At 41.1% G+C, this 27,879-nt stretch overlaps 1 protein-coding gene across 1 annotated transcript; it reads right to left on the reverse strand.

Moving 5' to 3' along the window:
- Window positions 1–1,513: 1,513 nt before the first annotated feature.
- Window positions 1,514–23,358, reverse strand: LOC120540698 (N-acetyllactosaminide beta-1,3-N-acetylglucosaminyltransferase 2-like). The gene is made up of 2 exons (XM_039771681.1): window positions 23,334–23,358; window positions 1,514–5,473 (listed from the first exon to the last, which is right to left on the reverse strand). The coding sequence occupies exon 2, from the start codon at window positions 5,400–5,402 to the stop codon at window positions 4,143–4,145; it is 1,260 nt and encodes a 419-aa protein (XP_039627615.1). The 5' UTR covers window positions 5,403–5,473; window positions 23,334–23,358; the 3' UTR covers window positions 1,514–4,142.
- Between the last annotated feature and the right edge of the window lie 4,521 nt (window positions 23,359–27,879).

Consider the following 27,879-nt stretch of genomic DNA (forward strand, 5'->3'; position numbering starts at 1 on the left):
TCAAAATGTCTTTCCCTGCATTGTAACAAACTACCCGGTAACACAAAATTAAATTTACTTAACTAATGTGCCACAAGGGTGGCACAAATTGGACGAAGTTACAACAGCGTATACCACGGTTCTTAAAACTTTTTAATCTGAAAATCCAAATAAGAAAATCAGTACCATATTGGGAGCCAAGAAGAGGATTGTTACCATAATGCCAACAGTGCCATATCATTAAAAATGTTAATGTGTTGGTTTCTATTCGTGCATATTTTTCACATATTATAAAAAGATAAACCTATTGATAATTAAATACTTAAAACATGGGGATGGATTCCAGTGGTTTATCCCTGCCAGTGCAGATGCTTAGTGTAAGCTTCAGCGAAGCAGAGAGAAACAAAGTCTTGATAGTTGTGGTGTGAGGACATGATGGTTTCTGAAAGGATTGGCTCCTGGCACTGGATAAGGAATAAAGCAGTCACAAAAACAATTTGTCTATTTCAGTTTATTTACATTGTCTTATATTACATTTTTTTTTTAAATAATGTTTTATGTCAATAAAAATACATTCTCCTAAATGAGTTTGCAAATTGTTGAGCATAACCCAGTTTTCATTTAACAATTCAATAAACTGAATAAAGAAATTGACCCAGGTAACTAAATTATTCTTTAAAAGGAATACTTTATGTGTATTTTATATGGGGGGATAGCCAGGGTTCACCCTCTATCCTGAGACATGACAGTGGCCAAGAACAATAGGTCTGTGTCTCATCGTTTGTTTGCCATTATTACATGTCTCAGTTAGGGTGATTTTTTTCATTGTAACACTATTTTAAAGGCATTCGAGATGTTTCAGTCTACTGATAGTGAGAAACTTGTGTGTTTGTAGGACAACTGAGAACTCTAAGGACACAAAATGTCAAAAGGTTGAGTTGGTCTTTTGTGTTTTGCTGTTCTTGTGCTTTTTGTATATTTTGGAATTTTGATCCTCTTGCTGTTTTATCAGCTTCTCTGTTTGAATTCTGTACTGTGACTTTGTCTGGCGTTTGTTACAGGCAATTCCATTTTGCCTTTCTGCTCCAGGGAGCTTCAGTGTGATTAGAAAAAGATTTGGTGGGTGTGCCCTTCTTACTAGCTGGAGTTTGATGGTGATATCCCCCTCTAGTGGGCATGACTTGAAGTGTTAGGAACTTCAAAATCTTTAGTGCTTGGCTCTCCAGTTCACAACAGCCACTAAAACTGAACTTGGGATACAACACTACAAAAAGGCTACCAAAAAGACACAGCAGCGCTAGAAAAAGTCCAGAGACAAGCGACTAGGCTGACTCCAGGGCTACATGGAAAAATTTAAAGAGCTGAGTCTTTTCAGTTCAAGCAAAAGAATATTAAGAGGAGACATGATTGAAGTGTTTAAAATTATGAAGGGAATCTGTACAGTGGATCAAGACTGTTATTTTAAAATGAGTTCATCAAGAACACGAGGGTATAGTTGGAAATTTCTTAAATTTCACACAAACATTAGGAAGTTTTTCTTCACCCAGAGAACCACTGACACCTGGAGTAAGTGACCAAGTAGTGTGGTAGAGAGTAGGACTTTAGTGGGCTTTACAACTAGATGTTTTGTTAGAAGAATTAAGTGGATGGGACTGGTGAACTTTGTTAGGACGAATGGCCTGGCCTCGTTGAGATTGTTCTAATGTTCTAACACTGTCACGCAACTATATAAACCTCCACTCTATGGATTCAACACCCTGAAAATCATCACACCCTTATTCCTGTAATTTTAATTTCAATTTTTCAAACTAGTGCTACTGTGCTTTCATCATACAAACTTGTCTGTCTTCCTATTTCTTGTACATTTATTCCCTTGTTAGTCATCTTAGTTGATTGTTCCATACCATTGGTTATGTGAGGGGTGGTGGTGCTGTGGGGAAAATTTATTATATTTTCAAAAATATAGAAATGAAAGCTCTCTGTTTTGCAGCACTGCTTGTCTCATATCATATGCTACTGCAATAATTAACACACTAAAAAGAGGGCTGAACTGCTGTGGACTCACACCACAAAAACATCCCAATTCAGAGATTTGTACTGTGGTGAACTGACAATGGTCAACTGTGAATCAGAAGTGGTCTCCTTACAGTGTGAGCTAATAGAAGAACTCTTTGCGTTGGCTGCATTGAACACTGTGAGCGGAGCAATTCCTGCGGATGTCAGCTGTGCGCTCTTTCTCTCAGCCTCCACCTTTCTGGCACCACACCACCATTACATCCCATCCTCATCACCAAGTAAATTGTAGAGGATTTGCACCATCAAGTATCTCAGTTTGAAGATTTGCACTGTAGTGAACTGCTGGTGGTCAGTTGCAATCTCACAAAATCTGCCTCAGAAATGTCCATGAACATAAACTAATAGTGTTGGCATTACAAGGGTGGCATATCCTCAAAATTTCACAAAATTCACAGCTGGGCGAACTAGGATGATTAATCATGTAGTGATTCAACACATACATGACCACAACCCAATTAAGAAGCACAGCCATACGTCGTCACGTGTGCTAAATTGTAGATGAATCATGTCAAGCTCTGAAGCTGTGATCTGATGAGCTCATCACACAGGAAACAGTGAGTACAAAATCAACCATCTTCCATGTACGGTAACGGCAATAATATACATTACAAATGTATTTTACAGTTGGAGACAATCTCACTGCCTGTGCGTAATTTGGGTTGAATTAGGTTAGGTTCAAATCAAAATAACAGTTTGCCCAACGGCATCCATGAAATGAATCCATCACAGTTCCTAGTAGAGGTTAATACTTTGTGCTGTCTGTAATACTGAAAGTTAAGAAATCAATGTATAACTTATCGTTATTAACCAAATGATAAATTATCTCATAAGTGCTTGCCTTGAATAATGGTAAGGAAATATAATTGGTTGTATTATCATGTGGTTTATAAGTACCATAAATTGGTTTATTGGTACCATGAATTGGAAGTTGTGTTCAGTGTAAATATATATTTTAGCTGTTACTTGATTGATAAGGATTTCCTATAATATATGGCAGCAAAAGCAGTACAGTAATAATTTAATTTGGATTGACACTTAAGGTAAATTGGCCCCATGTGAATGTGTATGTGGATGGGTGGACTAGTGAGCCTTACAGTGGACTGCCACTCTGACTCGGAGTGAATCCTGCCTTGCACCCAGCACTGCCCAAATTACAATAAATGATTTTAGAATAGATGGGACAGATATTTTTCCTATTGTCCTACTTAAAATTATGACAACTCTTTGAATGTACTCCATTAGTACAAAACTAGTTAACATTTATTGTGGTTTATCTATAATGTGGAAGTTCACTTTAATAAAGATTACTTTAATATTTTATCAAGCCTGAACAAGGGGGATGCTTGATATGTTAAGTTTTGTACCACTAACACCTGCGCTGCCTATAAAACAACATTCTCACATTTCAAAGATGTGCCTGTTAAGTCAATAGGGAATGAATTAATTACAAATTGGCACACGTGAGTGGTCCCCATGAAGAGTTGGTGTCCCATTCAAGAGTTAGACCCTGCCATGCACTTGATGCTGCCAGGATAGGCTCCAGCCTTCTGTAATCTTAACTTGGAGCAAGCAGGTATATGAATGTTATGTTATAGTAAAGACAAAATGAAATGAGGCCACCACTCTTGCATGTTGTTAGTCAAGATTTTGAGGGCTGCTGTTATGGATTGTCCATTCCTTTGTGCTCCAACATCTTTCTTGTGACTGGCCTCACAGGTCATTTTGAAGGCTCATATTCATCATATACAGTATGCAGACTTTCTTCACGTCAGTTGCTCAGAAGCATATATGCACCTCTCTGATTATCAAGTATGCTTTATCATCCCACAATTGGGAAAGCATTCTGATTCAATGGCTTAGGCTGGAATCCTGAATAAGACTTATTTGTAATTGCTTCCATTCACACGCTCACTCATATCTACATTCACATTTGTAAATGAGGCCAAAGGTCTCTTCCATTCCTCATGGTCTTGAGTCTCCATAGACACTAGATTCTCTCTCCCCATTTGAGTCACATGCTTCCCATCTTATCCCACGAGACTGTGGTTCAAGGAAGCGACTGCAAGTGCTAGACAATTTGCCTGAAATCAGCACTTCAGCTCATGGCTGTGGATGGCATTCCAGAGCTGTTTTGTCTGTTGTGGAGACCGCCGATGGACTAGCAGGATTTTGCTGTGCACACAAGGGTCTTGACGGTCTTTTTCCCAAATATCGAAAGTCTGAAACTGCTCATGGCGCAATGGTGTTACTCCTAGTGCCTGAAAACACATCCCTGTATACACATCATCGATGGGATACAGTGGGAGGGCCTGAGATATATGATAGAGGGGCTTAATAAGTGCACCTGAGAAAAGGTAGCCACCTCCACCAGCGTAAGGAGGATAAGGACCATCATAGAAAGTCTTTGGTACATAATACTTGCTCTTAGGGTCACGAATGGGAGAGGCCTGTGTGACAATTTGTCCTGCATACAGTTTGGAGGCCTGCTCAGCATCCAGTGACCTTAAATAACTTACTATTTGTTTGGGGTTGGCGAAAACATCATCATCTCCCTTGAAAATGAATTGAGCATCTGGGCAAAACATGGTTGTCCAAAGCAGGAACAAGTTGTCCTTCAGTGTCAGGTTGAAAAAGGTATCCTGGAACCCCCACTGTAGAAGGTCTCCAAAGAGGGAACTCTCATAATTCAGTAGCAATTGCAGGTCAGGGTCATTCTCTCCAGTAGAGCCTAACAGGAAGACACTGTGCACCCTCAGTCCCCCATCAAACACCTGTTCCCGACCCCAAGTCTCTCGAATAGTTTGACGCTCCTCAAAATGTTTAGGAAGAGATTTAATAGCCACCAGGAGAAAAGTTCTGTTAGTGTGCCCACCACCTTGCAGTGGGGCACACTTCTGAGGCTGATTGATGATTATTGGGAACTCTCGACAGTCTATGGTGGGTAAGAAGTTCTTGTATATAAGAGGATATGAGTCAAAATCCGAAATTTCCTTGGGAATGTTTAAGTTCGACAGACAGGGAAAAGTGGACAGTTGTTTGGAGGTCAATACAGCCTCCCTATCTAACTGCTCAAACACTTGGTGCAGCCTCTGATTCCAGTAGGCATTGTTAACTGGAATGTTTTTACGGAATTCCGCTGAAATGGTCACTTTGATTGGCAGACTAGATTTATTATAATTTCCTGAGGTGATCCTGGCTTGCATTAAAACTTCTGCAGTGGACATCTCATGAGGAGTTTTAGTATATGGCTTTGGAGACCAACTTGGGGACATGCTGATGTAGTACACAGAAGTGGTGACCACAATCACAGTTAGGATTAAGACCACCTGCCGCCTGGAGAACCCCATAGGTGGAGGATCAGATGTGTCCAGCAAGGCAGAGCTGATATCAGAAACGTCTGGAACAAGTATATGGAGTGCTGCAAGGGAAAAACAAAAGCAGAATCAGAGTGGGGTAGTTCCTCAAAGAACGTAACTACTTGAAAAAAGCAATCACATTATTAATTATTTCAAGTAAACTTTTACTTTACTAAATTCCATGCAAATATGTCCATCCGTCCATCCATTATCCAACCTGCTATATCCTAACTACAGGGTCACGGGGGTTTGCTGGAGCCAGGAAGGAAGGCAGGAAACAAGTCCCAGACAGGGCGCCAGCCCACCGCAGATGCAAATATGTACTAACTAGAAAGTATAAGGATGGCACCTAAAGGTGTTTTTGCACTCACAGTCCATTTGCTTTGTTCCGAATCGGGGGTGTTATACTACTTTGTTTTGATTCCCAGTTAGTTTGGTTCCATTTCATACTGCAAACCTTCAAGCGAAACTGAACATATCAAATAAACACCATGCAGGCGTGCCATGGGCCTTTTTTTCTTTGAGAAAAAAATTCTTAGGAAAAAATATCATGGAGGGTTGACAAGAGTAGTGTTTGCTCATTACTGCATTTTTCATAATTATCTGGTTTATTTACCCAACACCACTGTAAATGCAAAATGCCTATTATCAAACAACTAGACGTCCACTTGAAAATTGTGCACTACTAGGCATGGTACGAAAAGGACAAGTTTCAAATAGGTGAGAGTACAAAAGAAGGCGAGCTCTGTCAAGGACATAAACAGATGTGCTTCAGTTTTATAACAGCAGATCTTACCATGCAAGTTTCATTTCACTGCTACTCTCCCGTAGCCACCAAATGAAGGTAACCTCAGTTTAGCCAATCTCAAATCACTTAACCGAATTTTGCATATCTCAGATCTGCCCAAAGAAATCTCACTATGAGGTGTTGTTCAACAGTGGTGCGTCCACGTTCATTTGATCTTGGCTTCAACTAGACTAATGGCAGAGTGTTGCACTGTGCGTGTTCAAACAACTCCATAAGCCACTGCAAAATTATTGTATTAAATCAGCTTCTATCCATTGTGGTTACTGCATAATTTTCAACTTGATTTTATTTTTTAATTTTCCCTCATACCACTTGCCACGGTTGCTGGCTGTCAATTACTAAGACTCCACTGCAAAGTGATGACAAGTGTGATGTATGCTGTGTGGTGACAATGTAATGTTAACAAAAATGGTCTGAATACTCTGGAGGATGATGGGTCACCTATAGGAAGTCTATAACTTTCATTTCATATATTGGGGCACAAAGTCAAGAACGTTATTAAGTGTGATGCCTGACTTTTTAAAGCAGAGCATTGTTAGTTTAGGGAACTGAGTGACATTGCTGAAGGTTCAATGAATACAAATATAGATTTACAGAAACATTCATTATCAAACTCCTTTAATTCAATGCCATCAGGAGAAACCAAACACAGACACAGGAGGATAATGTTTTGAACACAAGATGCTAGACCCATAAATCAGCAACACTGACTACTTCACCACCATGCCACCCTGACTATAACTTTATAGCATTACAATCTCACACCAGCTTAATCCCATTTTGAGCTGTGGAGGGCTGGAGTCTATCCTGATAGAACTGGCAGCAAGGCAGGAAAAAGCCATGGACAGGACATCAGTCTATTGTAGGATTCATTCACGCATACACCCAACCAAAACCAATTTTAGGTGGCCAATAAACCTGGTGATGTGGAAGAAAAATGAGGGAACTTGGCTGTAACACTGTTACAAATTGTGCTTTACTGTGTGCTACATATAACTTAGAATATTTAATGTGTGAGCTTATTTTATCATTTTATAGATGAGGACTCTTAACTTGTAGGCTCAGAGCTCAAGTGGGAAATGTTCTGTAACTGAAATAGCAGGCAAGGACAAATTGACCTCATTTCACCATTAATATTCATCAGGTGGTTTTCCAAGAGTGTCTCATTTTGGTTTTCCAAGAGTGTCTCATTTGAGGGTAGACAGAACTCTGGAGAGTATGTAATATAGACATAGACAGGAATTTCCCAAAATTCCTGTCTAAGATTAAAAAAGTGTGTCATTGTTTATTAGAATGTAACTGTTTAAGCTTACATAAACTGGCCAGTGTGTCTTTGCTCATAAAATGTGAAATGAAGGCTTGGGACTTTAAAATGGACAAGTTTTATACAATCAACCAGAGCACTGGAACATATGAGTTGTCCCAGTTTCTTGACTGATTCAATATCTTGCCTTAGGCAATCAGTATGCCACTATAAATTCAAAAGATTTTAAAATAAGTATTTAGGAGGAGGAGACAGAAAAAAACTGCCAAACAGAAGAGGACTCGGTCAGATTTCACCACCTACATCTGCAAAGACTGCACCAACTAAAGCTACAACCCCTGATACAAAGCCGCTGTGTGACCCTAATTTGAATCGTTCAGGTTTTAATTTGTCATATCTAACATTTACACCTTTTTTTTTTTCGAACAATCTAGACCAGGGGTGGGCAAACCTTTGGGCTCAGGGGCTACATTGACTTTTAAAAATTGACAGATGGGCCGGGTCAGCACTAGATACATACATATCAAACATAAACATAAAGGCATTACAGTGTTAATATTTACATTCACTTTTAGTGGGAACAGTGTTGTTGATCACCCTTTTTTGCCAGTGCATCAAAGTCTGGTGTTAGTTTTGTTGTGGCAATTCTCAGAACAGATTTGAGGTGTTCATCTGTGGGGATGCTTTCTTGGTGTTCATCACATTAAAAGTCTGTTCACACACATACCTAGAGCCAAACAACACCAGATTCCTCTGTGCCATCTTTTGGATGTTAGGAAATTTGGCTGTGCTTAATGAAGCATAAAACTCATCCAGTTTCAGAGAGTTGAACTTCTCCTTTGAGACGGTGTCACATTGGAGATCAATCAGTTCCAACTGCAACTCCTGTGGCGCCGTTTAGGGTCCTTTGTCAAGGGACAAGACACCAGCTGAAGTGACTTGTACATTTTTACATAATCAGAGAACCGATGGCAGAATTCTCCATGCAGGTCGTCCAGTGATTTCCTGTATTTTCAGCGTAGCCAGTGTGGGGAAATGAACGAATGAGTTGTTTGACATTGCTTTGAGAATAAAGCTAGCTTGGTTTTGAAGGCTCTGACGTTTGTGTATATTTCGTGCACAAAACTGGTCTTTCCCTTGTAGCTTTATGTTCAGCTCATTCATGTGTGTCAGTATGTCCACAGCAAAAGCTAAATCACAAAGCCAATCTGCGTCACTCAGCTCAGGAAAATCGTCAGCTTTCTCAAGTAGCTCCAAAAATGAGATAATCTCCTGTTTGAGCTCCCATACTCGTCGACATACATTCCCCAAACTTAACCATTGGACCCCGGAGTGGTAAAGCAAGTCCCTTTGCTTGAATAAAGTTCACAAGTTTTTCTACTGACTTTACTACATAGTCAAGCTGCAATACGGATTTACACAGTGCTTCCTGGTGGATTAGGCAGTGTAAGAAAATTACCTCCTGTTCAGGGTTGTCCTCCTTCACCCTCTCCTGGATTCTTTTGAGCAACCCAACATTTTTTTCACCATCTGTGGTAACGTTGACGAGTGTACTCCAAGGTAGCTTGTGCCTATTGACGACCCCCCATACGCTGTCATACAAGTCCTCTCCCCGTGTTTTCCCCTTTAGGGATTCCATGGCCAAAAACTCATCTGTTATCTCAAAATTGTCATTAATCCCTCCGATAAAAATTAAAAGCTGAGCAGTGTCCTTTATGTCATTACTTTCATCCAGTGCCAAGGAATATAATGTAAATGACTCCGCTTTTTTGTTTAACTTGCTAGCTAAGTCTTCGTCAATTGGCTCAACACGGCGAGTCACTGTCCTGCGTGATAAGCTAATTTTTTCAAATTTGTTCTTGCTCTCAGGACACAAGATACCTGCTGTCCCTACCATGCACTCTTTGAGAAACTCCCCTTCGGAGAAAGGCTTGCTGGTCTTTGCTAACTTGAACGCCAGCACATAACTTGCCTTCGTGCTTGATTCTTGGATGGCAGTTTGTCGGATAAAGGTGTTTTGCTGAGCCTGCAAACTAGCAGCCAACCTCTGAGCGGTAGCCGTCCGTTCTTGCGTTGACTGGTTGTTAGCATAATTAGCATGCTTGGTGGAAAAGTGACGGCTGATGTTGTATTCCTTTAAAACCGCAACAGTTTCTTGGCAAATAAGACATCCTGGCTTTGACCGGACTTCAGTGAAAAAGCATTTAGTTGTCCATTCCTTATTAAACACTCGGCACTCACTGTCGACTTTTCTTTTTTCTTTGGCTCACTCATTGTTGCAGATGGGTTCAGAGCAGTAAGCAGAGTAATAACAGAGAGTAGCCCGGGCTCCGCAAAATCAAGTCAATGTATCACTGCGCCTAATGCACCACCTGGTGGAACGCCAGGCATTACAGGACAAGTTCAAATGAATACAGTCACAATTATATGATTTGATTTGGGCAATTTTGTACCAATCTTCGGTGGGCCGGATTAAAAAGACCAATGGGCCGGATGTGGCCCGTGGGCCGTAGTTTACCCACCCCTGCTTTAGCGCCTGTCTGTGTCGGGTTGAGTGGCTGGCACGCCCCTTTGATGTGTTACAATATATACATACTGTAATGGATGGCCGGCCATTTATCCCGGCCAATACCCCAAGCCGCCAGGTGGAGCCCTCCTTGCAGCGTGGAGGTCCCCAGAAGACCAGCAGGGCATCATGGACATTGGAGTTTTTATGCAAAGCCCTGCTGGATGCCGTGGGGGCCACAGGAAGGAGCTGCAGGGAGGACCGAGGGCTTCTTCGTGCCCTGTGAACCGGAGGTTCGTCACAGGAACAGCGACGGACTTCCGGGTTGAAGAAAGGGACTATGTACCCTGACCCGGAAGGGAAAAGGACTTGTGGACTATTGGGCAGAAACACTTCCAGGTCAGGGATATAAAGGACTGTGGGAACTCCCAGACAACGAGCTGAGCTGGGTGGAAGGGTGGCAACGCGTCTGGGAGCTGGAGGATTGGTTATTTGTTTATTATTGTGTAGTATTGGTGATTATATGAGTATTGTGGAGGAGAGTGTGCTTTGTGCACTGTGGAAGAGAAATAAAGTCAACATTTGGACTTTTACCTGGTGTCTGGAGTCGTGGACAGGGGTTCAAGGGAGCGAGAGCGCCCCCTATCGTTCACAATACATACATAAAGATAAACAGACAGACAGACAGTCACAAATGCAGTGGATCAAGAAACTTTTCAGACCCCTTCACTATCTACATATATTGTCGTGTTGTAAATTTAATTTTAAATGTATAAATTTACTATTTTTGCTCATCATGCTACACACAACAACCCACAATGACAAAGTGAAAACATGCATTTAAAAAGGTTTACAAATTCTATAAAAATCAAAAACTGAAACCTGTCCTTTATATAAGTATTTAGAACCTTTGCTGTGGCACTTCAAAGAGGAGACCCTGGAGAGGTGGAGATATGCTCAAGAGGGGGGAGGAATGAAGGTCAGTAGGAACAGGACAGAATACGTGTGTAAATGAGAGGGAGGTCAGTGGAATGGTGAGGATTCAGGGAGTTGGTGAAGGTGGACAAGTTTAAATACAGTACTTGGGATCAACAGTACAGAGTAATGGGGATTGTGGAAGAGAGGTGAAGAAGAGAGTGCTGCCAGGGTGGAATGGGTGGAGAAGAGTGTCAGGAGTAATTTGTGACAGACAGGTATCAGCAAAAGTGAAAGGGAGGGTCTACAGGACGGTAGTGAGACCAGCTATATTATATGGGTTGGAGATGGTGGCACTGACCAGAAAGCAGGTGACAGAGCTGGAGGTGGCAGAGTTAAAGATGCTAAGATTTGCATTGGGGTGACGAGGATGGACAGATTTAGAAATGAGTACATTAGAGGGTCAGCTCAAGTTAGACAATTGGTAGACAAAGTCAGAGAGGCGAGATTGTATTGGTTTGGACATGTGCAGAGGAGACATGCTGGGTATATTGGGAGAAGGATGCTAAGGATAGAGCTGCCAGGGAGGAGGAAAAGAGGAAGGCCTAAGAGAAGGTTTATGGATGTGGTGAGAGAAGACATGCAGGTGATGGGTATAACAGAAAAAAATGCAGAGGACAGGAAGATATGGAAGAAGACGATCTGCTGTGGCAACCCCTAACGGGAGCAGCCAAAAGAAGAAGAAGAAGATGCTGTGGTACTTCAAACTGTGCTCAGGTGCATCCTGTTTTGCTTTAATTCTCCTTGAGATGTCTCTAGAACTTGACTGGAGTACAAATGCATCAAACTGCATTGGTTGGACATTTATAAAAGTACACACCTGTATATAGAAGGTCCAACATTTCACACTGCATGTTAGGTTAAAAACCAAACCATGAAGTCCAAGAAACTCTGTATAGTCCACCACAATCAACTTGTCGTCATGAGGCACAGATCAGGGCAAGAGTGTAAAACCATTTCTAAAGCTCTGAGAGTTTCTAGCACATTGGCTGCAATAATTTTGAAAAGTTGGTTGTCCAGCCAAAGTGAGTAACTAAGCAAAAGGGCCTTTTTCTGGAAGGTGACCAAGAACACAATTTCCACTCTTGCAGAGCATCAGTAGTACTCAGGTAAGATGGAAGAACTTGTTAGAAGGACGACCATCTCAGCAGCACTCCATCAATCAAGTTGAAATGACAGTCTACTTGGGATTTGCCAAAAGGCATTTAAAAGGTGTTCTGGTCTAATGAGACAAAAACTGAACTCCTTGGGTAGAACTCCAAGCACTATGACCAGGCACTGCTCATCACCTGACTAATGCCACCCTTGCAGTGAACTATCATGCTCTGATGGTGTTTTTCAGCAACCAGGTCAGGGAAACTGGACAGAATTGAGGGAAGATGAATTCAGCCAAATACAGAGGAAATTAGGAAATTTGCTCCAGAGTGCACAAGACCTTAGACTGAGGCAAAAGGTCAGCATTCAGCAAAACAATGGCCCAAAGGATTCAACCAAGTCAACACTGAAGTGGCTTCAAAACAAGTCTCTGATTTTCTTTATGTGGCAGAGCCAAAGCTCAGACTTAAACGTCACACAACATCTGTGAAGACAACTGAAGATGGCACTTTGCATACATCTGCCATGCATTCTAATGGATCATGAGAGGATTTGTAAGGAAAAAAGGGATAGACTGCCTAAATACATGTGTGCAAAGGTTGTGGAGACTAACTTTTAAAGATTCAAAGATGTAACTGGTGCCAAGGGGACTTCTACAAACTACTGAATTAAGGGGCTGAATACTGACATAAATTACAGATTTCAGCTATAAATTAATAAATTTGCAAACATTTTTGAGAACAACTGTTCACTTTGTCATAATGGGGTACTAAATGTAGACTGACAAATGTATTCATTTAAAATTAAATCTACAACACAATAAAGTGTGCAGTGAAGGGGTCTGAGTACTTTCTGAAGGCACTCTATCCATCTATCATATAGTGCCTTTCATATCTATCTATCTACATTCACTATTGGTCAAAATTTTGGGGTTGAAGGCTGCCACCGAGCAATGCCTTCATTATAAACACCTTTGTATGAAATCTTTGTTTCTTGCCCGTCTGTCACATGAAACAACCATTCTGAAAAAAAGGCAACAACAGACTAACATGTTTTTTGAGAAAGCTGATTCATTTTGGCCATTTGTGAACCGAGAACGGCACTTTAGGAATGACAGTACCTTGTAACACAAGTACAGAATAACAGTTTTCAGCAGAGCTAATGCAATTTAAAAAAAGGTTTGATGGTGAAAAATTGGCTTCACAGACATATGTGAATAATAAATTACAAATCAAGCAGTAGCAACTATTATAAAAAAATAACCATATCTTGGCTATATTTTTAAAACAATTTCATGGTATCTTGATAGTAAAAGATTTCAATTTCTAGCAAAAACATGAACGTTTCCTGGGTAACATCTAATGTTTAAATGGTAATGTACACACACAGAAAGAGAAACATAGCAATCTCCCAAAGTACTTTAAGGGCAACAACCTGACCGTAGATGGCATCAAAACAAAAGCACACAATGTGGTCTCCAGGAGACACCACGTAAATTTAGTCAGTGTCGATGGAAATGAAAATCTAATCTACTTCAGATTCTTTGGTTACTGATACTGTTCTTCCAGGACTGAAACAACAGAGCACAACAACAACAATTCACATCTCATCTAACCCATAATCACACAAGGAATGCCTAAACTGGCTTAAACTGGCCCTGGTTTATCCAGAAGATGCAAAGTAAAACTTCACTAATGGGAGTTTACTTTGGCAGAACTGAAACAGCTGACATGCTGTAGTGCCAGGAAGTGTCAGGAAGGGATGAAGAAAGTACGCGGTCAGGAAATCAGGCACATGTCAGAAACCAAAAAAGACAGATCTGAGAGGAACACCCAAAGAACAGGGAAGCGTTAAGTCAAGGAGCGTGAGGTTGTATTATCAACAGATTCAAATGTGAAAGCAAAATACAGAAAGGGTGTTGCTTTTAGAAATGCAGATGATCTTCCAGACATAATGGGAGTCTGAATATCATCACGGTTTGCAACCTCATAATGGCACGACTGCCGGTACACACTCGCTAGCAACCTGTGATTACAAAATTACTCTGCAGCAAAATGGCAAACAATAACTTATTATTTTATAGATGTTTATGATAACAGTACATGCACAAACCAAGCACATATTACAGTATGCCGCCAAAACAGGCTATTTTACACAACAGTCAGATGTATAATTTAATTAAGAGATGTCTCCTGAAAAAGAGCTCCCTAAAGCATTCTTTTTGATGGTGGTACTGGAGAGTGGCAGACTTGTGGCATGTTGGTTGAAATTTCACTGTGCTCTGTATACATGTGACAATACTGATCCTACCGTTAGTGCTAGCAGACCTTTTATGTTTTGGCTTCTGACAGGCATTTTATGCTGATCCCTTTCTCCCTTTCAGGCTGTAAGTCACAAGTGCTGTGCCAACAATAATTTTATGATCGCTGTACAAAGTTCATTCATACCACCCATTTAATTTCACATTAAATGAAATTAATATGACCCTTATTTGGTTATGTTCAATTCTACAGCCATTTAACCTTGAAGCTTGAATCAAATTTCACACACACAGAGGACAGTCAGGGTCCTTAACTGGCCAGGGTGCTTTCTTAAAGGGAGGAAAGGAAGAACTGGGGGAGCAGATGTGCATAGGGCACTGCCTCCCTTGGAACATTAGATGGCAGTCCCCTTGGTTTGCAGCAGTGCCTCAGCTTCCTACCGAGCCTCATAGGAGTTGGAGATTGGCATAGCCCTGTTGGGTTCTGTGGGGGCTTCTGGGCAAGCTGCAGAGCCCTACTTTGTTGGGCTTCCACCATACCTGGGAATTCTTCAGGACTTCACTAATGAGCCACCAGGAGTACTCCCAGGTGCAGCATAAAGGGAGCCCCCTGCCTTCATGCAGGGAGCCAGAGACAAGCGGTGGGGGACAAAGCTTGCCAAGGTGGGGTGGTGGAACAGGGGGGTGCTGGAGGCACAAGGACAGGAAGAATCCTGTGTGATGTTTACTTGACTGTGCTTGTATACTGGGCTGTTTAGGGGGAAACAATTGGGAAGAGTTTCCGCTGGCCAAATAAAAAATGTGTATTGTGCTTGAACTTGTGCCTGGCATTAGTCTATGTTAGGTTGGGGCCCCCTTGGTGGCCACAATATATACGTTTTCAGCCAGCATTTTTCTCCTGGCTAGGGTTCAAAGTTGTGTTTTTTGTCTTGTTTGTTTCATTTTTGTGCCAATTTTTTATGTTAATGTTTCTTTTGTTTATTATGTGCATTATTCTTTGTTTTTCTCTGTGACTATAAAATGCCTTGGTTATGTCCCATGAGTTTTGTGGGTAGTTGTCCAAGAGGATGGACCACTTGCCAATCACTGCCAGGAACTGTCCTCCACCCAATAAATCCAAAGGGTCTTGTGGTATAGCAGGTCCACAGCTCCCGTCAAAACGCCAGTTTTAAATAAATAACCGCGCTGAGGGGGCATGGTGGTTGAGTGGCTAAAGCAGCTCGAGGGGGATTCGTGGTGTGGGCGTTTCTCACCTAAGTGCACAGTTGAGAATCCTGTCCACATCCATAATTGTTCCTGGGGCTGCTGATTGCTACAGCTGCCACATCCTCTTTATAAATAGAAGTGTGAGGCGGCTAAAAGGGGAGAAAAAGACGAAAGAAGGAAGAAGAAAAAGGAGAGAAAAGGTAAAAGAAAAAGAGCCGGAGGTTGCAGGAGAGCAGGAAGCAGTATGTAGAGAGAACTGGTGTGAGCGAGCGAGCGTGAGCATGTGCTCACAGGCAGGCAGGCAGGCAGGTAGCTGGACAGTGAGCCCTAGCAAGGGTGTTTAGTTGAAACTTGGTGGGGCAGAAGAAAGTGGTTTCTCCAGCTGAGCAAACAAGGAGCTGGAGTGACCGGGGATGAAGGACGGCTGGCCGCGTAAGGCCGACAAAGCAGCAGGAGTCCTGGAATCTTGGGAAGGTGAGCCTCAGCAAGAGCGACCTGGCTGTTGAAGAACCCAAGTCTCAGTCCGGTAAGGTAGCCATACAGAGCCAGGGAACGGAAGGCAACCTGATAGTAGTAAGGTCAGCTGCCGAGAGGGTGATTCTCCTGTTGCGGGGCCCAGACGGGAGAAGCAGGAGAGCCACCAGGTAAAGAAGACTGCTTCCAGCATTGTTTTAACCTCGTTTTAAAGGATTGTTGTTTTTCTATTTATTGGAATTTTTAACATCCACTCTGCACCAATTTTATGGATTATTTATTTAATGAAGACTTTTTTGAAACACTGCACTATTTATTTGAACACTGTTTTTTGTTGTTGGTTTTAAATATAAGCACTTTGCACTTTTGCAACCATCCCCTTGCTCCATTTGTTGTGCCTCACTGCTGTGCTCATCGGTAACATTACCGACTGTGTCGGGTTCAGGGCTCCCGGAAGCAAGATGGGTGCATGCAGCGAACCAGCATCGTCACATTTGGTGACGTGTATATATATATATATATATATATATATATATATATATATATATATATATATATATATATATATATATATATATATATATATATATATATATATATATATATATATATATACATATACTAGGGGGCTCTGCCCCCTGCTCGCTTCGCTCATCCACCCCTGGATTTGGTTTACCGGATATACAATTTAAAGAGATTGTTATTTTCTTGGGAATTGATACATATGCATTATTTTCACTTTTACTTTAAAACTTTTGTAAAAACAATATTTGTCCTTTATTTCTGGCCTTGGGTGTGGTTACATCTCTTTCTCGCAGGACGTATAATGCTGCTCGCGTTGTAAAGGGGGTGTGGCTGAATGCATGCTAAGGAGAAGCCGTCGGATCATCTACTGTCTTTCTGCTGCTGGTGCGCTGCCTGTCGATCATTTTAAAGCCTGTACAGCAGCTGTCCTTTTGCCACTTTGTTTCTCTACCGCTCGCATTGTGAAGGCTGGAGTTGGAGGGGAGGGGGGTTGTTTAGGGTGACTGAACGCATGCAAGGAGAAGCGGTTGGATAATCTGCTGGCTTTCTGCTGCTGGTAAGTTGCATGTTTTGCTTGTCACTTGTCATTGTTTTAAGAGCTGGGAACAAGTTAGGTATTTGTATCGCACCAACATTTTTTTGAGCCTTTCGAATTCCACTGCTTTCATAATTTCTAACCTGCTCTGCATGTGTATAGCGCCAACATTTTTGAACGTCTTTATGAAGTTCTAATTTGTCTTTTACTGTCTTTTAACTCTGAGCCCAACTGGACGTGCTTTTTTTTCAATTCCACTTGTTCCGGCCTGTTTATTACTTTCCTTATTTTCTGAATTTGCACCTAGATAATTTGTTTTCTTTTTTGCATTTTTTTTCTCTCCAACGCTTTTGAGTCTCTTTTCTCCGTGCTGCTCTTTCTTCTTCACTTAGTCGTCGACGTTTCATCTATAACGTATTGTCCTTATATGTTTTATATGCACTGAGAGCCTTGGATCTGTGTGTGCTCAAAGCCTTACACTCATACAACTGAGTGTTTTGCTGTCCGTGGTCTTATTTGATATTGGTTGTAAGTAGGGCGTGTCTTGCAAGAATGGCATGTTCTACGTCATCGCGAGACAGTCCTGGGTAATTCTCTTGGCGCAAAGTCTCATGTTTAAGATCCCTGCGAGACGCTCCATGGCCAGTCTCTTTCATCTCACAGGTCTTTTAAGTGTCTTCCATGATCTTCACGTAAAGATCACGTCTCGTCTCCCTAGTGTTTCTCTCCCAGGATTTTTTTTTATAATAGAGAGATACATATACACTAAGCAATAGGGGGTGCAACAGAGCCCCCAAACCCCAGACACAGTTCAAATACAGGATTTTTTTATCACATACAATACCTTAGACAACATGCACAGCCTATAATTACACAATCGCAACACAATCTGAATCTTTTTCTCTCTTTCCACACTCCAGATTAATGTTGGCTGCTGACTCCCCAAGGTGAGGTGGCGAGCACCTTTATAAGCAGGACCTGGGAATGCCTTTGGTACTCTGCTGCATCCTATGGGAAGCACTTCTGGGTCATGTGGAAACCAGGGAGGTCCTCCCCTGACAGTGCCCTCTAATGGCACCCAGTGACCCAGAAAGGGCTGCACTTCTGGACTCCAACTCCCATGCAGCCCTCCAAACTGAGATACCTTGAAAGGACCACTGCCACCTATTGTACAGTGGATGGAACTGCCCCTGGCCTCCAGCTTCTGCTAGTCCATCCCTTATACAGTGGTACCTCGGTATACTGTACATCCTTAATCCGTTCCAGATCCTTTTGGGCAGTCGTTGCTTTGTCTCAAGAGAGGTAAACAAGGGTAGCGCGCAGTGTTCTAGTATGCGAGTCGTATACCAAGCAACATTTTTCACGTCCAAACAGGACGTATACCAAGTTGGACTTATTCCAAAGTGGATGTATACCGAGGTACCACTGTTTATCCTTCTGACCGAGCAAGAAGTAATTTTCTCGTCCAGCCAGGATGCTCAATGTCTTCCATGGCACTTTCTTTATACATTGGGAAGGGCAGAAGTAGGTTTACAGTTGCTTGTATAGAAAAAGACATGCAGGATATGATTATTACAATAGTTTTATTAACTTTATTAAATCAAAAGAATGTCACAAAAATTAATACAAATGTATGCAAGAATAAACTCTGTGTTTTGCATACTCACAACTGTAAATCTACTTTTGCCCACACCTGTATATATATATATATATATATAAATATATCTGCATGAGGGTTCCAGAAAGAACCATTATTTATTTAAATCTGAAACAGGGTCCATAAATAGGCAGGAATCGATGTTAGTACATTTGTGAAACACCACTAGGTTCCCAATTTTAAAAGGACACAACACCTGCATTAGGATATAACGGGTTGGATAATGACTGACTGACTGACTGACAACAACACCACACTATTAAAAATGAAGGTGCCAGAGTGGGTCTTCATTGTGATATGGGGTCCCAAAAGACCCATCCACATGAAGTTTCCAGAAGGAACTTTTGTTAATTTAGGTCTGTCACAGGCTCCATGCAGTAAATAACCATGAATAGATGCTGACAGATTTGTGAAATACCATTGGTCCATGATCTGAGAAGTATTCTCACTGCACAAAACAACATAGCCTTAGTTCACTATTTCTGAATCCATGTGTCCTGCTAGGCAGCCCACCTTCATGTTTTTCAAAGCACAAAGAACCAACTTCGTATGCAGAGAACCCTTCCCAGAATGAAATGGTGCTTGGTCAAGCAATGGAGCTACGAGGAACCACACAACCCAGTAAAAAAACATAAAGTGACATTAAAGTATTTTTAAGAGTGACTGCATGTGCGGAAATTACCTGGTCGGTGCATTTTTAAAATGCAGGTGCTAGCGTGGTTGTTTAAGAAAAGAACTCTATCCGCACGAAGGGTCCAGAAATAAACCGGAATGGGTGTGATGTGAAATACTACTGGGCTCCTAATTTTAAATGCGCTCTTTCTGCACAGCCATAGTTCATTTTTTTTATCTTATGTATCCTGTTAGCTAGCCTACTATACATGAATGATGTCTGTGTTTTCCGCATATTATGTGAACCTCCCCTTGGGATTAATAAAGTATCTATCTATCTATCTATCTATCTATCTATCTATCTATCTATCTATCTATCTATCTATCTATCTATCACGAACCTTTTCAAAGTCCGAAGGATTAATTTCATACGCAAAGAAGCCCTCCTGGAATTGAAAGTGTCTTTGTCTTTAGAACAAATCACAGCACAGAAACTGCACTCGTTAAAGTAGTAAATGACTTGCGGGTAAATGCAGACAGAGGCCATTTATCTGTTCTCATCCTCTTAGATCTGAGTGCTGCATTTGACACCATTGATCACAACATTCTTAGAAATCGCCTTAGTCAATGGGTGGGCCTCTCTGGCACAGTCTTAAATTGGTTTGAATCCTACCTGACAGAGAGAAAATTTTTTGTTAGTTGTGGGAATTACAACTCGAAGACACATGATATCCGATATGGTGCTCCACAAGGCTCTATCCTGGGTCCGCTGTTATTCTCAATCTACATGCTTCCGTTAGGTCAGATTATCTCAGGGCACAACGTGAGCTACCATAGCTATGCTGATGACACACAGCTGTACTTATCAATAGCACCTGATGACCCTGATTCTATTGATTCACTAACAGAATGTCTGACTAGTATCTCAGAATGGATGAATAGTAATTTTCTCAAGTTAAATAAAGAAAACTGAAATTTTAGTGATTGGCAATAATGGATACAATGAGGCTATTAGAAATAAACTGGATACATTAGGATTAAAAGTCAAGACGGAGGTAAAAAGCTTAGGGGTGATTGTTGACTGTAATCTGAATTTTAAATCGCATATTAATCAGATCATTAGGACAGCATTTTTTCACTTAAGAAACATAAGTAAAGTTAGACCTCTTTTATCACTGAAAGATGCTGAGAAATTAGTTCATGCGTTTGTTTTCAGTCGACTAGATTACTGTAACGCACTCCTATCAGGACTACCCAAAAAAGATATAAATCGTTTGCAACAAGTGCAGAATGCAGCTGCTAGAATCCTAACTAGGAAAAGAAAATCCGAACACATTTCTCCAGTTTTAATGTCACTACACTGGTTACCTGTGTCATTCAGGATTGACTTTAAAATTCTGCTTATGGTTTATAAAGCTTTAAATAATCTCACCCCATCTTATATATCGGAATGTCTGACACCTTATATTCCAAATCGTAACCTCAGATCCTCAAATGAGTGTCTCCTTAGAATTCCAAGAACAAAACTTAAAAGAAGTGGTGAGGCAGCCTTCTGCTGTTATGCACCTAAAATCTGGACTAGCCTGCCAATAGGAATTCGCCAGGCTGATACAGCAGAGCACTTTAAAACACTGCTGAAAACACATTACTTTAACATGGCCTTTTTATAACTTCATTTTAATCGAAATTTAACTTAATCCTGATACTCTATATGTTCAATCTCCTCAAAATAACTATTCATGGTGGCTCTAAAATCGGTACTGACCCCTACTCTCTTTTCTGTTTCTTTTTCCGGTTTCTTTGTGGTGGTGGCCTGCGCCACCTCCACCTACTCAAAGCTTCATGATGCTCCAACAATGATGGACGGATTAAAAGGCAGAAGTCTACGTGACCATCATCATCATCAAGCCCTTCAGTGAGAATCCTAAATCCAAAGAGGACTGTTTCATTTATATTAGGTAGAATGCCCAGAGGGGACTGGGCGGTCTCATGGTCTGGAATCCCTACAGATTTTATTTTTCTCCAGCCGTCTGGAGTTTTTGTTTTTCTGTCCCCCCTGGCCATTGAACCTTACTCTTATTCAATGTTAATGTTGATTTATTTTGTTTTATAATTGTGTCTTTCATTTTTCTATTCTTTAATATGTAAAGCACTTTGAGCTACTGTTTGTATGAAAATGTGCTATATAAATAAATGTTGTTGTTGTTGTCAATCAATGGTTACAGTTGACACCACACCACTTAATAAAGTGTTTTAAAAAATCGGGCTTTTCACTTGCGTCCAGTGCTGTCTTGATCGGAAATTGCTTAATATACTTAAAAACTTGCTCTATAATATACGGAAGCGTATTAGGGCCACGGTGAAAAAAAAAATACGGACACAGCGAAGAAAAAAAAAGTCTAAATAGTCTCGACATGTTGACTTTATTCTCGCCATTTATGTCGAGATTAAAGTCGACATTTACACTTTATTCTATTGTTTATTTTGTCAGTAGAATGTCGCAAACTAAACTTCATCTTTAAATGAATGTTCAATTTACTAGATTTTCTCAAACCCCTTCATTAATTAATGTAGCACATTAAATGCTTTATATTAAGTGTTCCCGACCCAGTTTTTAATCTTTATGCGCTTCTTCAACTGACTTCCTCTTGCACTGAGAGGCGCAGACAGCGATCGCCGCACATTGACTTCATGATGTTTCTGCTCTAAGAACATTCAGAATACTAAGAGAAATACTTGATATCTTCTTCACGATGAAATGCACTAAAGCATGTATTAAACATGAATGGCGGGGGGCACGGTGGCATGGCTATAGAGCTGCTCCCTTGCATTAAGGGGTCCCCAGTTGTATGTTCAGTGTAGTACAAAGTCCCAAAAACTGGATATATGAATGGGTATCGCACAGGTTTAACTTAAATATTGTGTAAATATTGGGCTTGGTGGGTCGGAGACACGAACACAGGATTAAATGGATGTTCTTCTTATTGCATGCGTGCTGTCTCTATCTGACGTACTAAACCTCCAGTTTCTATCCTTGCTTTTTCTTTCTGCACATAACCAATCACCACAAGATAAACGTCTTTGTGAAATTAAAACAATTTATAAACTTAGACCTCGGAGTTTTCAGAACTTTAAATTATTAAAGCATGTGGGGGCACGGTGCTTGCTGGGATGGAGTTTTCAGAAATTAAAAAAAAATCTTCATTATACATGCCCCCCGCCACCCATGTTTAATACATGCTTTAGTGCATTTCATCGTGAAGAAGATATCAAGTATTTCTCTTAGTATTCTGAATGTTCTTAGAGCAGGAACATCATGAAGTCAATGTGCGGCGATCGCTGTCTGCGCCTCTCAGTGCACGAGGAAGTTAGTTGAAGAAGCGCATAGAGATTAACAACTGGGTCGGGGAACACTTAATATAAAGCATTTAATGTGCTACATTAATTAATGAAGGGGTTTGAGAAAATCTAGTAAATTGAACATTCATTTAAAGATGAAGTTTAGTTTGCGACATTCTACTGAAAATATAAACAATAGAATAAAGTGTAAATGTCGACTTTAATCTCGACGTAAATGGCGAGAATAAAGTGGAAATGTCGAGAATAAAGTCAACATGTCGACTTTAATCTCGACATAAATGGCGAGAATAAAGTGGAAATGTCGAGAATAAAGTCAACATGTCGACTTTAATCTCGACATTTAGTCTTTTTTTTCGCTGTGTCCGTATTTGGCGCATCTCAACGCCTTTTAGGAGTGAAAAACGTCCAGTTAATTCCTAACCTACTAAATATAACATTTTTTACGTTCCAAATGGAACGAAATCGCCGACCGCAATTGCAAGTCTGAGATTCTCGGGCAGCCCAGCTGGGGACGCGCCGCCAGATCGACCACACTTTTTATTTAAGAGGCAGAACCCCATCTCGAGCTTTCGAAACGATCCCTCCGCGAACACGCCTGTTCTTAGTCCCCTCCACGGCTGCCCATCTGATTGTCTGTTTACTTACCTGCTCTCGAGGCTGCCTTGCTGCAGACTGGAATTAACTGGGACTGTTAATTCACTTGGCTAGCATCCAACAACCTAAGTGTGGGCGGGGAGAAGTTCAGTGCGCAACCTGTTCTACCAGCTATGTCGAGATCCATGGAGCTATGTGGCTTTGGAGGCGAGTTTAAACGTCCATGTGCCCGTAGTGCGCCGACTGCACAGGACACGGGGTGTAGGTAGGTAAGCAAGTGAATATGAGAATACATTTCGGCTCAAAATATCAGCGAGGGAAGACACTCCCGCATACTTCCTTTGAATCTTCAGTATTTATTAAAACTTTCATTCATAAAATGGCTTCATTAAACTAACAACTTAAAAAAAAACTTTTCTGATCGATGTCGCCCCCGATCAACGCGATTTATTCAACTCCCCTGCATCTCAGGTTCAGGGCTTATCTCGCTACCTGTGCTTATCGTCACATATCTACACGATCAAGAGGAGGGCATAACTCATAGAAAACGAAGACAATTTAAAGTGAGAATTGTATTTCATGGACAAAAAGACACCATAAACACCGACTTAAATTGCTGTAGTGCGTAGTGTAGGCATCCCTGACGTCCTAGGTGGCAAGCCCATGTGGGCACCAAACGTGTCGGTTGGAATACGACACCCAACAAATTGTGCACCCAAGGATCACATTGGAGTCATTTGGGCTGGTAGTGTGGCTTTAGTGATTAAGGTTTTGGACTTCAAAATCCGAGGATATGAGCTCAAATCCTGTCACTGATAGGTGTGACCATGAGCATGTCACTTCACTTACCTGCCCGTGCTCCAACTGGAAAAAACAAAAGAAATGTAACCAACTGTGTCTCAAATGCTGCACAAGTGTTGGCTAAATAAGTAAATGTAAGTTAAAAAATCGTTGAGGAAGGCAGAGTAGCATAGTGATTAATGATTTGGACTCCAAATCCTGAGGTTTTGCTTGACTTTTCACTACAGAAGTTCTTTAAATAGACATACATACATACATACATACATACATACATACATACATACATACATACATACATACATAAATGTGTGTATACACACACACACACACAAAAGTCTGAACACATGCCAGAATGATGAAACAGAAAGAAAGTAATCAATCATATTTCAAATATTGTAAGTCACATTAGATAAAAGGCATCAGCCAAATCAACAAATGTAATTTAAACGATCTTATTATTTAAAATGGTTGCATCAAGCTTAGGTACATGTTATCTAGACCAGCAATTCCAAAGCCCAATCCTTAGGGACCTCCCAACTGTCCCAGCACACCTGTACCAGACAATCAGTAACAGTAACCCACATGAACCCCCAGATGATCCACAGTTTGATGGTGAGACGCATGGCCTTGCTGCCTGGTTTCTCCAGTCAACTGGTGATTCTAAAATGCACCCATGCAAATGTGAAGCATCTCTTTCAGGGTGGGCTTTTGCCCAGCCTTTCTCTCAATAGATAAGTGAGTTGGAGAATCTGATTTTGTGCACAGCATGCAGTGTGTCTTTGAAGTGCATTTATCTTAAAGTATGGGCACCAGCTGGGACCCCAGGAGCATAGGGGCCCACAATGTTTCTGATGCCTATGTATGTTTTTGTTTTTCTAACAAAACAGGGGTCCCAGCACACTAATTTGCCCAGGGGCCTATGGTGGTGTTCAGGCGGCCCTGAATAGAATATATTTTAGAAGTTTCCTATTGTATTACGAACTGCTGTATGTGCACATCGTCGTAATTATGATCAGAAAAAGAATTCCTTCTGTAGGAGGTGCTGCCCTGAATGAACTGTGACAAAAATTGCCTAAAAATGGGTAGTGTTGGGAGACAAGGAGTCGCAGTCACTCTGCGGGTAGCATTGTCACTAACGACTAAAGTTCAACTGACATGTCGTGCAAGAATCACGTGCCCATCAGTTATCTCGCGTATCACATTTCATATCCTTCTCCCAGTTTTACAAACCTGCTTTTCCAACTACTGGATTTCAGATGTGAAGCTCGTCTTAGTAGGAAGGGGGCACAGACAGAAAAAAACCTGTTGGGATAGCAGGCAGTGATGCGCCCCTGTCCTACGTATTCAAGTGGGGTCACAGTCCTGGATCGCGCATTAATTTTCGTGTCAGGCACCTGGCCGGTTTATTCGAAGAAGCGTATCGTCTCAGCGTACAATGCGTCGAGCCCTTAAACGGAAGTGCTGTTTAGAAGCTCCAAAGTGGTACGACTGCTCTGCGTTCTATCTGAGCATTGTCGCGCTGCGTGACTCGCCCATCTCGCGATGATCTGATGGAAACCGAACAGCACTGAAGGCAACTGACAGCGACATTTCATTCATCTTCACTGTAATGCAGCGGCTCCCAAACTTTTGGACGTCAAGTACAACCTGAGGTTAAATGAGTTGCGTTGCGTACCACCCGCACCTTGTTGAAAAGGAGGGAGAGCTGTATGGGGGAGTTCGGGTCTAAACCGCCCCGAAATCTGAATAAAAGTTAAAGAATTGGAAGAAATTATGCATAAAATTAATTTAAAAAAATTTGTGCATGTACATAAATTGATAAATTCCGCCCCGAAACTAAATCCTGCCTTCGGCATGTATGTGACGCAGTTACCGAAGACGAAATGGTATCGGCTTTTTGCTTAGATCTAGTGACTACGATGCGATACAACGGCAGTGCACGTACTGTATAACAACAAACGCTAGCGGTTTCTGTGAGGCAGAGTCACCGAAGACTAAATAGTGTCGGCGTTGTGCTTTCATCTAGTGACCAAAAGCTCAAACAGTGAAGAAGTAGAAGTTGACTTCCGCGAGACGGAATTATGGTATTGTCAAATGAACTAAATACTGATTCGAATAATAGGTTTTATTTATTCCGATGACGAAATTTCACACCACACTAAATTTGGGAATCCGCGTATTATTGTATTTAAACAGTTTCATTGGTTTTTGCTCACAACAGGCTTGTCACAAAGGGTTTTGCACATTAAATTAAATTAAATTTCAGGGACCGCGATGCGTACCACCTGAAAAGACTCCGCGTACCACTGCAGTTAAGGAACCGCATGCTGTAATGAACGCCGGAGGCGCGTTTTGTTCTTCTCAGTGCAAATGTCACTTTTCGTACCCGAAGACTGCTCAGGGCTTGCATTTCTTTGTTTCCTTTTTTTTTCCTTCTTTGCACAGGATCTTTAATTTTCCTCCATATATTCCGCATTCCATCAATAGGTTTTATCTTGACGTACCATACCCAGGAATTTAAATGTTTTGATATATACCATTATTTTTTACAGTGTTAAATATTGAAATACTGAACTCCGCCAAAGATAGTGCAATTGGTGGTTTTAACAAACGATTACGGGTAAGTTTTGGGCGTGTGTATTACTCTTTGTTATGTACAAATGTGTTTTTTTATTAATTCTTTTTTAATGTATTAACAATAGTATTGTTTGATATAGAATGAAGGCAGTCCATTTGTCTTACTATGTATGCATACCAAATTTTTTCAGTTTGTAAAACTGGATACTGCTTAAACCAATAAATAAATAAATGGTAGTCTGTTACACTTGTAGTGGGGCTATAGTGTATTCAATGTATGTGCTGAGTGCGTTTTTTTTCCATCGTCCCGTTTGCTGTTCATGATGTGTACGTCAGTGAATATTGTCCCCATAAACACAGAGGGGACAGATGAGGGATATAGAGACCACACCTGTTCATATTCAGTTACATCCGGTTCAGTACTATTTAAACGATAAGGAGGAAAAGAAAAAGAGAAGTGAGGAAGGAAAAAGACAGAGATTTCATTTAACAACAACGAACCTTGTTCACATTTTTCAGGTTGCTGCTTTGGTGGAGGGATATATATATATATATCATTCTACGTGGGGAATGTGCAATATTGTTTTGTTATTGTGTTCCTTGTAATATATTTATTCACTTATTTTACATACCTGCTTTTGTGTGCATGTGATTCACCATCGAATGAGGGGAAAATATTATTTGTTAGAGGTATGGCTTGGTATATGTAGATTCATCTCAGTAATTTATCCATACCACAGGTCTTGGTAATTTAGATGCCGGCTGGGTAAGGAGTCGGCCGTTACACACTACTGGTTGAAACCCATGTGGAACTCTAGGAGGGGGGTCTGGAGCATGTCCCTATTGAGTAACCTTGCTGTCCATAGCTTGGTTGGGTCAGGGCATGGAGGGGGATTTTTGATAAATGGTCAGTGACATTCACTAAAATAATCATGCTCTGCAAAGTGTAAAGTGCAGGCTCTAAACGGACGGGAGAGTGAATGTGCGTTATCATGTGCAAGTCCCTGTCTTGCACCCCAAAACACAAGGCTAAGTCTCAGTACATTAGCAAAACCAGCTTTTATTCAGCTTGAAACAGGAATTTATTGTAGCAGGATCTCCCACTCTCCTATACACAGACATAGCAATCGGGCAGGGTCGTGACCAGGTTAATGGCCAACTAATACCGTTCCCTGCATTTATAAGGTTCTTTGCATCACCCATTGACGGCAGGTGCTCA

This window comes from Polypterus senegalus, chromosome 12 (genome assembly GCF_016835505.1).
Source record: "Polypterus senegalus isolate Bchr_013 chromosome 12, ASM1683550v1, whole genome shotgun sequence".
Taxonomy (NCBI): Eukaryota; Metazoa; Chordata; class Cladistia; order Polypteriformes; family Polypteridae; genus Polypterus; species Polypterus senegalus.

What these genes read in the sequence shown, in the direction of transcription:
- LOC120540698 (XM_039771681.1), bottom strand. Translation starts at nt 5,402, where the DNA reads ATGGGGTTCTCCAGGCGGCAGGTGGTCTTAATCCTAACTGTGATTGTG.